This window comes from Talpa occidentalis, unplaced genomic scaffold, assembly GCF_014898055.3.
Source record: "Talpa occidentalis isolate TD23 unplaced genomic scaffold, MPIMG_talOcc4v2.1 talOcc4.6, whole genome shotgun sequence".
Classification (NCBI taxonomy): Eukaryota; Metazoa; Chordata; class Mammalia; order Eulipotyphla; family Talpidae; genus Talpa; species Talpa occidentalis.
Window position 1 is genome coordinate 89,694,854 of NW_023604972.1, and position 13,603 is coordinate 89,708,456.

General features: G+C 37.2%; 1 protein-coding gene across 4 annotated transcripts; it reads left to right on the plus strand.

The window, feature by feature from the left end:
- The first annotated feature begins 59 nt into the window (after window positions 1-59).
- Window positions 60-9,550, plus strand: LOC119260974 (ankyrin repeat family A protein 2). Of its 4 annotated transcripts, none has more exons than XM_037530149.2 (9): window positions 60-430; window positions 2,890-3,279; window positions 3,872-4,030; window positions 4,596-4,661; window positions 6,796-6,893; window positions 7,365-7,490; window positions 7,786-7,852; window positions 8,342-8,422; window positions 9,027-9,550. In XM_037530149.2, the coding sequence occupies exons 2-9, from the start codon at window positions 2,991-2,993 to the stop codon at window positions 9,080-9,082; spliced, it is 942 nt and encodes a 313-aa protein (XP_037386046.1). In that variant the 5' UTR covers window positions 60-430; window positions 2,890-2,990; the 3' UTR covers window positions 9,083-9,550. The 4 variants fall into 4 exon arrangements, with proteins under 4 accessions (XP_037386046.1, XP_037386044.1, XP_037386045.1 ...); XM_037530147.2 differs by lacking the exon at window positions 9,027-9,550 and adding an exon at window positions 8,751-9,020; XM_037530148.2 differs by lacking the exons at window positions 60-430; window positions 9,027-9,550 and adding exons at window positions 441-566; window positions 8,751-9,020.
- Window positions 9,551-13,603: the final 4,053 nt, after the last annotated feature.

The following is a 13,603-nucleotide window of genomic DNA, read 5'->3' on the forward strand; positions in this document are numbered from 1 at the left end:
GCAGGCTTACGAGGCCCGCGCCGTCCGGTGACGCAGGGGGAGGTCAGATGGGCGGGGCGAAGGGGCGGAGGAGGCGTGGCCGGAGGCTGAGCCTGTGGTCTCGCTCCAGTGACCCGGGGCCTCTGCTCTGCCCAACGACCCTGTCTCCGTAATACTCCGGTAGTAAAGACAGCGCTGTGCAGCGACGGGGAAAGAAACCGGGAGGTTCGCTCGGCTGCAATGAAGCGGAACAGTTTTAGGCCAGAAAGCGAAAGAAGAAATCGGAAGTGACGTCGTGGCCAAAACAAGCCTCGATTTGGGGGCCTCTAGGGCATCTGTGGCCGCAGATGGAAAGACCCGACTCACTCTTGGCTGTCGAAAGTGGTCGCGAGGCCCAGCGCTCTCTTCGTGTCGCCTTTCGGCCCGGATGCCCGGGGCCCGCCCGCCGCGGGTGAGCCCTAGTTTCCTCTGCCATACCTGCCCGGCGCTGGGACTGTCGGACGGAGCTGGCGGGTGGCGCCAGAGCGGACTTTCCCTCTGCCGCACCCTCCCTCCAGCGGGCTCCTGTCCTGGGACTCCTGTCGCCTGTGAGGCATCATTCATTTTCCTAGCACCTTCCTGTCCTTGCAAAAAAATTCCAGGATTAGGGAGAACCCAGGGACCCCGGCTGTTTGCATCCACTGGGCCCTGGCACAGTTTCCCGCTTTATCTCGTTATGCTCTCTCTTCCTTCACGTCGTGGTGAAACTGGCAGTCCTTCCTTAGTCTTACCTCTTGTTCTCACCGCCTCCTCGGGCAGCTATTATCCCCCTGCCTCTTAAGTCCTCGAAAAATTTGGTTGAGCCAGCCAACTTTGCTTCTCTCTAGAAGAGTGCCGAGATAAGTGTTCTATTTCCGCCATCTCCACCCAAGTATGATTGTTATTTTTCCGCCCTTCGTCCGCAAGTATGTTTTCATTCTCCCCTCAACGACCGGTAACGCCACCTGTAAACCCTGATTTATACAGCATGGAAGTTCTCTAGAGCTGGAAAGACCCTGCATTGCACCTCCATTTGCATCACTGAACTCATTCTCTGTTCTAGTTTCTTTCTCTTCTTTTGCTAACTTGTATTAACTTTGTTACCTGTTTCTTTTTGTTGTTATTTCTTTTTACTTTCTACTACATGGAACTTTGGGGTTAGTTTAGTACTTCCTATTTTAATGGAGTGGGTGATGGGCTTAGAAGAGCTGGATAGTTACCTCAAAACTCCTGCATTTCTTTTTTCTCTTCTCTGTGGTGGATAATGATTACCTGTCCTGACTACTCAAAGGACTGCTGTCATAATCAACCTTAGGAAATGTCTTAAAACTGGAAGTGGTGGTACTCTATATATGTATGATTTGCCAACCTCGGCTCCACTGTGATACACATTTTTCTCTCTTAATTCCAATTTTAAAACACCTTGTATCCTCTCAAAATTTCTGAAGACAGTAAGCCCATGAGAATTTAACTAATTGTTCATTTTTTCTCTTTCTCAGTGATTATATAATCTAGGGCAATTATATATCTTGAGTTCTTCACTTTTTAGAAGCAATTTTAGGTACAATAATGAAATTTCTCTTAAAATAATATTAAGATCCATAGAAACGTGCCAGCAATTACTGAAAACTCATTTAAAAACAATATTAAATGATTCAATAACAGATGAAAATTGGCATTTATTGAGTTTATGTCTTAATGTTGAAAGTAGATTGTTTCTATTTGGCATGATTTTTGTCTGGGAATATACAAATTGTTTTCCATATAAATTTGTAGTAATAAGGTTCACAGCTCAAAAAATAACCTACCAAATCATGTCAAATAGGAATATTCTATTTTTAGATACCAGGAGAAACCTGTATTTGAAAAAAAAAATCAGTAATTCTTATTTCTTAATACTTATTATAGTGATTGAGATCCAAGAATTATACTTTGACCCTAATATCCTACAGCTGCTAAGGCAAAAGCCAATCTATAATCTACATGCTTTATTTTACATAAGAACCTATAATAAGTTGTCAATACTTGATCTGAATAAAACTGATAAATATAACTTCAGTTCATCATAACCAAAGCTTTGTAAAACCCTTTGCTATCCAGGGATCATGGGTGTTATAGATTCTAATAGAATTGGGTATGACATGAGTTGTATGGCTGCTTATAAATACTGCATTAAAAAAAAAAAAGTTTAAGTGTTAATGCGAAAGTTTATTTTCATTAATATAAAATGAATCTTTTATCAATTTGGCAATATTCAGGAATAGAAAGGGGGAGAAGGGCCTCCCTGGTGGCACAGGGGTTAAGATGCAACCCCTAAAGCTGTCCGCGGCCTCTACAGCATGATTTCGATCCTGGGGCAGGCCAGGGAGCAACCCACATGGCACAGCAGACCTCTCCTCGCCTCCTGCTCCCCTCAGCAGTGTACTTCAGTCAGTCTGCCTGTTCTGTTCCCCACTCTGTCTCTGGTGAATCCTCTCACCCACCCACCCCCATACCTCTGGCCTGTACCCCAGCTCTTGTATGCATAAATAAATCTTAAAAAAAAAAGGGGGGGGGAGAAAAGGATAACATCAATAAAATTTGTTGGAACCTAGTAATGGAAGTGAGAATATACTATATATTTCATCTTAGTTTTTACCAAAATCTGTAAAGTTAATGGTTTTGCCCTGTTTTTACAAATGAGACTGAGGCTTAGAGAGTTTGAGTGACTTACACAGGTTCACACAGCTAATAAATAGTGAAGCTTGATTAATATCCAGGTTTCTCTACCCCTGAACATAGTATCCTCTCTATTTTAAGCACTTGTAAGAGCACTATTTGCATATGTGATTGAAAATTATCATTTTTTGTACTTTTACATAAGTTAATATAATTTAAATTTTATTCTTTCAGAATTACTATCCAAATTCCAAGAGTATACTGGATACTACTCTTATAAAACTAAGAGAAAATCATGAAGAAATATTTTAATTATTGAAACTACAGTTGAAATCATGGCTACATCAGCAAATCTAGATATTGGAGCTCCACTAAAGGTGGAAGAGTGTCCCAGCAGTTACAGTCTAACGGGAATGCCAGACATTAAAATAGAACATCCACTGGACTCAAATGCAGAAGAAGGATCAGCTCAGGGTGTTGCCATGGGAATGAAGTTCATATTGCCTAACCGATTTGATATGAATGTGTGTTCTCGATTTGTGAAGTCCTTAAATGAAGAGGATAGTAAGAATATTCAAGATCAAGTTAACTCGGACCTGGAGGTGGCATCTGTCCTATTTAAAGGTTGAAAGTTATGGTATAAATATCTGCATTTGTTTTGTTTTTATGTGGTACTTTTTCCTTTCTGATCATGAGATTTTTGAGTTTAGAAAGTTTGAAAATTCATCTTTTTATTTTCTAGAATTACACAGAAATAAAAATTAATAATTTCATGTCATATAATGTCCATAAGTACATCTTGATTTTTTTTAAAGTTCTTGCTTAACGTATGTTTCTTTACATATTACAAATTCTACAAGTTTTTTATTGTGCTTTTAAAATCATAAGAGAAAAAATTACTTGTATCTTTTAGAAACAAATTAATATTCCCTACACCATGAATATTTGGTTGGAATTACCTTCCAACGCTTTGACACACTGAAATCTGTAACAATCTATTGAATAAAAAACTAATCTGCTAGTAAAATTGCTCGAGTAATACCTTATTTTTCTAGAACTTTCACTATGGTAGTGTAGACTTTCTGACCAAGAAAACTTAGTATCACTTAAGGAACAGCTTAAGATATTATACGTCATGTATTTCTTTATGTAAGCACTTACATAGAACTTTGAGATGCTTTGTCATTAAAATACTGTTTCAATCTGTCTTAACTAGCTGAATGCAACATCCATACATCTCCTTCTCCTGGCATTCAAGTAAGGCATGTCTACACTCCCTCTACAACAAAGCACTTCTCACCCATAAAGCAGTCAACTACTTTAACCAACAAACATAGAGGAAATGAGGTCTCAACCACACCACTGTTAGCAAATTGTAAGTATTTCCCATTGACAGATAAAAATATTCTCATTACAAATATAATGGTTTCAAGAATTTGGCTTTGAAACATTATTTTCATTAATGTTTCATGCATGTTCTGTTTTTGAAGATAAGTGATGTGATGATAGTTTTAGTAATTTAGAACTGTGTCTAGAAATATTACATATTCAAATATTTCCCTTAAGAACAAATAAAGATTGAAATGTTAATTCTAAAACCTTTATAGTTTTATTTTATAGTTGTTTTTTTTTAAAGATAATTACTGCACAAAAATGAGCAATGAGATGATGAACGTGTACCCTACAAATATACAACTTATTATGATTATGACAAAATAAACCATTGCAATCTGACTGCAGAACTGAGGCAACCAAAGAGGAGTGTAGGAGGATGAGGTGCAAGGGTTGGGTAGGGCTCAATGGAGTATGGTGGAGTATTATTGGTGCTTTGGCGGTAGGCGGGGTCTGATAGCCTACATATGAAGAGGTGCAAACCTATACCACTAAACCAAAGTTACCCAATAAAAGTAATTTTTAAAAACTTTATGGTTTTCTTTCAGCTTTATCTGTTCACCAATTGGCTGCTCAGGGAGAGATGCTCTACCTGGCTAGTCGTATCGAACAAGGTAATAACCTGGTTTTCTTAAATTTGTTTAAATAAAAGTTAATAGAATTTATTAACTTTGCAATTGTTTTATTTCATTTTAATACTGGAAAGTATAAAGACAAAAACAAACAATTGGACAATCTCACCAGGCAGATAAGCCAATAGATTTTTTTTTAAGTACTGTAAAGTATAAAAGTTATAGTCTTTTACCCAAAGAAAGCATTATAAATTTCTTATATTTTCAGAAAATTTTTCTAGAAAACATTTCTGTTTATATTTGAGGTTATATGTAAGAATGTGTAAGAGTATGCATGTGCTTTTGTTACACAAAAGGGAAAATACTATACACACTGCATTGTACTTTTCCTTTTTTACTTAATGTTTTGGAGGTCTGTCCATTAAGTACAGATCGATCTATTTCATTCTTTGTAATAGTTAACATTATTTTGCATTGTATTGCATTTTCTGTGTTTCATTTTTTAACTAATCTCCCTGGTGGTACCCATTCCAGTTTGTTGCTGTTTAATAACAATATTGTTGGCATTCTTTTTAAGTATACCCATAGGTAAACACCTCCACGTGCTGAATCAAAAAAATGTAAATTTTTATTTTTATATATATTGCCCAGTTTTGTTTTTATATCAGACTTTCATATTTGTTAACCTGATGGGTAAAAAGTGATATCATACAGGTTCCATTTACATTTCTTTTATTTAATGTCTATTTGAATTCCTGTTTATTTGAACTGCCTATCTTGTATTAATTTGTATGGACTCATAAATTTAAAAATTAGCTTTTTGGTCTTTATATTATGTATAATTTTTCCCAGTGTTTCATTTTACCTTTGACTCTATCAGGTTTTCAAACAAAGTTTTACAATTTTAAGTGGTAAATTCATTTTTTCTTTGTGACTTCTGGGTTTCATATCTTGCTTAGAAATGATTTCCTATGTCAAAATTATGAATAACTAAAGCCATGCCTTATTCTAGAACTTCTGTGATTTCCTTTTTATATTTTAATCTTTGAACCATATGAATTATTTTTCAGTGTAATGAAGTAAAGACTGAACTTTCTTTTCTTTTCTGTTTTTTTTAAAGATTTATTTATTTATTTATACAAGCACTGGGTATAGTCAGAAGTGCGGGAGGGTGAGAGAATTCACTAGAGCCAGAGCGGGGAACAGAACAGGTAGACTTGACGAAATACACTGCTGAGGGGAGCAGCGGACGCGGCAGGAGGGGTCTATCGTGCCATGTGGGACCCTCCCCGGCAGCGGCGGGAATCTAACCCGTGCTGCAGAGGCTACAGGCAGCTTCTCAGCCCAGCTCTCAACCTCTGCGCCACTAGGGGAGGCCCTGAACTTTATTTTCATTCTTCAAAAGTTAGCCAGTTTTACCAACATTATTGAATACAGGGAGTATGATGAAAGAGTTTTACTAATCATGTCATTCTCTTGTAAGAATTAATCATTAAATTTATTTATTAATATTTGGTGGCTTCATTCTCATCTGCTAAATAAATTTAGAAAAAAATGGAGTTTATAACTGGTAGAGTAAATTTAGAGAATAAAATGGGCTTTAAGATGGAATTGATGATGCTGTGTTTCAGATTATTCAGTCTTAATTCACATTATATTTCACTAGCAAACCACAAGAATGAAAGAAATTCAGCAATGTTAGCTATTGAGTAGAAGTTAGCTTTTATAGAATTTTGGAGTTTTTGTAATAACATTTATGTGATGCTAAAAAAAAAGTGCTCTTACTTAATTTGTATTATCATCATCCTAACTACCCAGCAAGAAGTAATGTTTATTCTGTATCTTGGAGACATTAACTGTTACACTGCTTGGAAGTAACAAAGCCAAGATTCAGACTCTAGCCTCCTGACTCTCAGTCCAGTGTTCTGTGGTCTGCCTTATACTTAGTATTATGCCACATCTAGTAGTTTATACTTGAAATAATATGCTATTTGAATTCATCAGTGTACATTGAGGTACATTTTACTATTTTCAAACGCAAAGTACACCACATATTAGGATTTCAGTGAACCTCATTGAATAATACAGTCAAACTTTTAGAATACCAGTATTTTCATGGTGCTATTACTATGTGGTTGTTAAATTAGATCACAAAAATTGCTTTTCTTTTAACTAGAAAATGTTATCAATCACACGGATGAAGAAGGATTTACTCCTCTGATGTGGGCTGCAGCACACGGGCAAATAGCTGTGGTAGAGTTTCTACTTCAGAATGTAAGGAAAATGCCTCAGAAAATGTATATGTATAGTTCTTAAGTTCAGTTAAGTCTTCAGAAAGTTTTTATGTCTCTGACCAGCTAGATACAATGGTAGAAGAACCAACAATATTTTAAATGCTTTTCTATTCTTGTGGAAAATGAATCTGGTTGGGCAGGCAAGACTAATCATACATGAAACACTGAGAGATAGTTTAATGCCCAACCCCTTAAATACAATGGAACCAAAATACTGTCAGCCCAATGGAAGCTTCATTGAGGAGGTGTGACTTGATGCAGAGTGAAAGGATAGTTAGGATTGAGATAGAGGAAAGAAGGAAGGCATCCAGACAACCTGGGTAATGAGTAGACATTTGCATTATTTCTATTAAGAACATTACCTAAGTGTTGAATTGTAATTATTGGCAGAAATAACAACATTCTTGCTTACATGGATTGAAAAGTCTTTTATCTCCACTTCCCACACTAGGGTGCTGATCCCCAACTTTTAGGAAAGGGTCGAGAAAGTGCACTGTCATTGGCCTGTAGTAAAGGCTACACAGATATTGTCAAAATGCTGCTTGATTGTGGAGTTGATGTAAATGAATACGACTGGGTGAGTCTATGATGTTCATTTTTTAATTACTTTAACAAACTCTAGAATTGGTTTGAGGGAGACATAATAAATGTTTTAAACAGAAGAATAATTTAGTTAATCAAACTCCTAGAAGAAAAAGTTGTTATAAACTCAATTACTAGTTTTGATTTAAGTATTTTTCACAAAATCGTAAAAATAACTTTAAACTACTTTTAAAATAACTTTAAATTTCATGGTAAACTTCTCATTACAGCATCAAATTATTTGAATCTTGCTCACCTTGAAAAACTAAACCACTCTATTCTTTTTGCAGAATGGAGGGACACCTTTGCTTTATGCTGTACATGGAAATCATGTGAAATGTGTAAAAATGCTCTTAGGTAAGCAGATAAAATTGAAAATATTTAGAAATGCCATGTGAGAACTTTATTTTTACTCACTGGCCTTCTGTGGTATTACCCAGGAAAATCATTAACCGCAGTTAAATATATTAATATTGCTGGTCTTCACCTCTGGACCACCTACTACCGTAGAGTTGCCCATGTGAAAAGCAGCTCCATCACATACCAGGCCCGCTGTCAGACCATTTGTCCATGTTTCTTTCCTTCTGGGGGGCCACATGTGAATCCATTTGTGTTTTCTCTGTCCATAGTGTTATTATGCATAGTCCTTGCTCTAGTTGTTTATGAGTTTCAGCCGCTCCAGAGGGTGAATCTGTGCATTCCTTGTACTCTGGAATTTGTGAGACAACCCTGAAAATACCCTCCAAATTTGCTGAAAGTCTGTCCTTCTATTTTCACATGAGCCAGCAAGAGACAAGCATAACTACATTTTCATTTTATTTATGTAAATTTTTCTATTTTTAATAGAAAATGGAGCTGATCCAACGATTGAAACTGACTCTGGATATAATTCTATGGATTTAGCTGTAGCCCTGGGCTATAGAAGTGGTAAGTGAATTTTAGAACCCTTAGATTTCATTTTTGGAAAACTAAAAAATAAAGTGGTACATACAGACCAGTGGGTGGGTAGACCATTTTCATCAATTATAGTCACAGAACATTACATGTTATCCTAACTCCTGACTTATACTTTAAACTGTGGACAGAAAGAACGAATTTCCTACAAACTCTAGAAATAAGTTGGTTAATATTAATTTTTACCAACCCAAATATCAGTTGCTGGGGATAAGAGCATCCCTGTTTACAAAGTATATTTAACATTTTCATAGCAAGCTACTTATAAGATGCTTTATGTTGCCCTTTCTCTATTTCTTAGAACAACCTTGTGCCCCTGACTGTCCTTCAGTTTCCAACCAAGACACAGAAAATTCAGTAATTTGAACAATATTAACAATAATTGAATAATTATTAAGTCAGTGGCAGAGTAACTTTTAAGTAATTAATGCATTGCATTATCAGCTTCAAACTATGAGTGTGTCCAACTTATAATTCACTTTTTAGGAAAAAGTTGGGGATGTTAGGTTGAACTTGATAGTTCTTTCCAAAGTTTTGTAATCAATATGCTGTGGTTTTGATCCCCCATCTGTTCTAGTTCAACAGGTTATCGAGTCTCATTTATTGAAGCTGCTGCAAAATATCAAGGAGTAGACAGTAATCAGAAAGTATTGTCTGCCCATATGTTTACTTTTTGGCTCTTATAAATGATAGTTGTGTTTACTTATAAATTTTTACCTCAGTTGCAATATTTACCGATTTTTAGTAAGTTTTAATAAATATTCCTCTGAGTAATTCACTGGTTTATAATAAAATTAATATTGATGCCTTTTTATAAATGTGTTTTACTGCATATTTAAAATTATAAATTAATGTTTTGTGGCATGTAAATTTTTATGGTACAGTTATCTGTCTTTATATTGAGTGCTGTAATTTAAATTTTCCGAAATTATTCTACTCTATTCATCTTCACTCCTGTATTAACTGATCAACTTTATATAGAGTTTGCTGTAAATTGATAGAAGAAAAAAATTGTTATTGTTGAATTAAAAAATGCACAGTGTAATTGTTTACAAAATGATGTTATAAACAAATAAAGGACTTTTTCTGTTAATCTGCAAGCTAGTTCTTATTTAATTGTATTGGGGTTATTAGGTATTTCTTTAGGATTTTTATTTTAACCCTTCTGTCCTGCTGTGACACTCTATTATGTCAAACAATATAATGAAAATAAATGTAAGTCAGTCACATCACTATTGATTGTCATTTCTAGAAGTATATTGAGAATATTTTCCTATAGTAAATAAGTTTTTCAATAAGAAAAGTTCTCCATGAAATAAAAGTCAGTTCTTCAGTCAAAGTCAGGTGCTCTTTAATTCCACTCAAGGACCACGTAAACTTGTGTTACACCAAAATCTAAGAAGCAGAGCCATGGGCTAGAAGTTGATTTGACTGCTGAGTATGTGACTTGGGATACATCACTTCATCTGGAATATAGATGTTGTATCAGGAATCATACTTTGAGGAGTGTAAGCCGCCTTAACTAATTTATGCAAAAGGAAATTAGGGAGAGGTGCAGATGGAAGGAAAATCTGAAGAATGAGGAAATAGGCAATACCAAGGAATGAAATTAGTCTAGGGATCTCAGTCAGGAAATCATGACAGTTGCTTTGGAATACTGCTTTGGTGATGTTTGACTTAAGTCCCTTTATCATTCTGCTCAGGGTTTAAATTTCCAGAAGACAGAAATCTTAATAGCATTGGATATAAATGTGTCATTGTATGGAGATGGGGAAGAGAAGGAGATAACTGATTAACCATCCACTATTGCCCCAGAATGTGAGAGGCAAAGACTGCCTAAAGGAAAAGCAAGGGGAAAGAAAAACAATTGTCCCTCCATAGTCAATCTAAAAAATATGTGGCAATATTACAGGACTAGCAGTTCCCCCATTGGCAGTGAGGCATGCGCTTTAGATTTTCCAGCATTTTGATTGGATTTACCTAACACCACTTGCCCTTCCATTTGGTTCTTTTTCTTAATGACACGTTAGTTCCTCTTCATATTATACAATAACAAAATTATTTTGGGACATTTCTCCGAGTATTGCTTGCAAGTGTCTCCTCCATCTGAAGAGCAAATGTAGTGCCAGCAAAGCACAGAGAGGTTTTATATGATCCGGGCAGATGGATAAAGGAGGAGTCCTGGAGTTCCCGGTGGCTTTTTCAGGCTTTTAAGATCTTTCTATATCATTTGTACTGAGGCAACAAGTTGCAGGGCAGGCAGGAGGGCCGGGGGCCAGGAGGCTTGGAAGCCTCCTAGCCCCTGGCGAATCTCTGCTCTTTCTGGGTTCTCTGGTGTTCTCTCTCGGTCTCTCTGCTGCCCAGCCCTCTACTGCCGCGTTTTTCTCTGCTGCCCTTATATGCTCAGTCTCTCGGCTCAGGGGTACCACTTATGCATGCCCACACCACACTCCAGGTGCCCCCATCAGGCACACATATCAGACCACAGGTAAAAACCTGACCGCTTCCATTTTCCCTACAGCAACCAAACAACCCATGCTGGGATTTGGATCTGAAATAACCACTTGACTTATAGTCTGACTCATGACTGACAACCAACAGATCTTGGACAGTATCTTGGAGAAAATTTCCATTTCCAATTCTATCTTTTAACCTTGCGGTCCCTTATAACAAATCCCATACAAGTTAACAGGAATGATACTTACAGACCATTTATAAAGTCCCTCTTTTAAAAATTAAATATCTTCTAGGTAGCATTTACTGATTTCACAGATACTCATTCAGAGCTTATGTACCAGACAATGTGCTTGAATAAAATACTAACAAAAACTACTGCCTTCAAGGCACTCGTTTTCTCCTAGCAGGATTCATTGCCACAGTATGAAATATATTGATAAAGAATGATTTTCAAAGGGCTAAAAACCACTGTACTCATGTAAATATAAAAATACCTGTTAATGATTTTATTCAACTCACTAGTTAGGAAAACATTAAGATGTTCAAACTTAGCCCAAAAGCATCAAAAGGTTGGTATTTTAGGTAATGTGAATATAAGACTGCTGAGTTAGATGCACATTTGCCTCATGCCCAACAATACCATGAATCATAACCTTTCAGCTATTTTTTTCCACTAGACAGAAATTACTTGTATCTCTATCAGAAATAAACAAGATAACACGTGACTTCACTAAGTCTGGTACCTTTAAAAATTGTAGCCAGTGGGCCTCCCAGTGGTGCAGCGGTTGAGCACTGGGTTGTGAAGCTGCCCGCAGCCTCTGTAGCACCAGTTCGATCCCCGGCTGCTCCCCGGCCACTGGAGGAGGGTCCCACATGGCGCGCAGACCTCTCCTGCCGCCCGCTGCTCCCCTCAGCATTGTACTTCGGTCCTTCTGCCTGCTCTGCTCCCCGCTCTGGCTCTGGTGAATTCTCTCACCCTCCCACACTTCTGACTGAACCCAGTGTTTGTATAAATTAAATAAATAAATAAATAAATAAATAAATAAATAAATAAATAAATAAATAAATTTAAAAAAAAAATTGTAGCCAGTGAATTGAAATTAGTTCCCCCTAGATTAATGGTTTTCAAACTTTAACATACATCAGAAACACCTGGAAGGCATGATAAAATAGTCTGCTGGGTCCCAGCCTAAGTTTCTGATTCAATCAATCTGAGACGGGACCAACAACTTTAAATCCAACCAGTTTTCAGGTGATGCTGATAGTCCAGAGACTTAGATTAATCTTAGAAGATCCTTCTCCCACTATGACATGGAAAATACATACCTCCTTATTTCTTTATTCCCAAGTTTCAGATTTTTCTGATAGTCTCTTGTTGTGGAATCATAGTAATATTCAAAAATTATTCTGGATAACAAAAAAACTGGTCTTGTTATTTATACATGCAGCAGTTTAACCATATGGGCTTCAAGTGTACTTCCCAAATCTAGAGGCTTAGATTACTAAGCAACTGCTAAGACCAAAAAACAAAATATTAAAAAGACTTCTATTCAGAAACATGCAAAGGAATCTCAGACTTTTTTTTTTAAAGATTATTTATTTATGCATATATGAGCTGGGGTACAGGCCAGAGATGTGAGGAGTGAGAGGATTCACCAGAGACAGTGGGGAACAGAACAGCAGACTGTCTGAAATACACTGCTGAGGGGAGCAGCGGGAGAGACAGGAGAGGTCTGCCACGCCATGTGGGTTGCTCCCTGCCAGGGATTGAACTCGTGCTGCAGAGGCTGCAGATAGCTTCATGGTGCAGTGCTTAACCCCTTGAGCCACCAGGGAGGCCAGAAATCTCAGACTTTTAAAATTCTCACTGATTTACTTCAGATTTCACCCACAGTAGCACTAGATTGAGCAAAAGGCACTTGGGTTCAACTGAAGCACCCATAGGCCTGCTTCACCCAGTAAGGCACACTTGTGAGAGCCACTGAAAAGCAGCCTGAGCTGCCCTGTGAGTTCATGGCATGGTATGTATATATATATTTTAAGTATTTTCAAAGCAGGTTTGCATTTATTTTTTTTTTTAAAGATTTATTTATTATTTATACAAGCACTGGATACAGTCAGAAGCGCGGGAGGGTGAGAGAACTCACCAGAGCCAGAGCGGGGAGCAGAGCAGGCAGAAGGACCGAAGAGTACAATGCTGAGGGGAGCAGCGGACGGCAGGAGAGGTCTGCGCGCCATGTGGGACCCTCCTCCAGTGGCTGGGGAGCAGCTGGGAATCGAACCAGCGCTGCAGAGGCTGCGGGCAGCTTCACACCCAGCACTCAACCGCTGCGCCACCGGGGAGGCCTGGTATGTATATTTTAAAATAAAAAATAAAAAAACTCTAGACTTCAAAAAAAAAAAAACTCCATTTATCATATTTATCATCTAACAGAGTGAAAAATTTGTAAGTAAATTTGTGAGTCTTGATTCTTTCTTAAATGACTTTATATATAAAGCTATCAAAACTGACAGAAATTTACTAAATTTCTAACATATTATGTAGCTTCTTCCTAGACTTGGGTCTAGGAATAAAATTCCCTTTCCTTACCTCCTCTTCAATGTGTTGTATATACATCCAAATTTCATCTTTCCTTTGCTCGTTCATATTCTGTAACAAACAGACAAAGTCAAATTTTACATCTTTTTTCTTGAAAA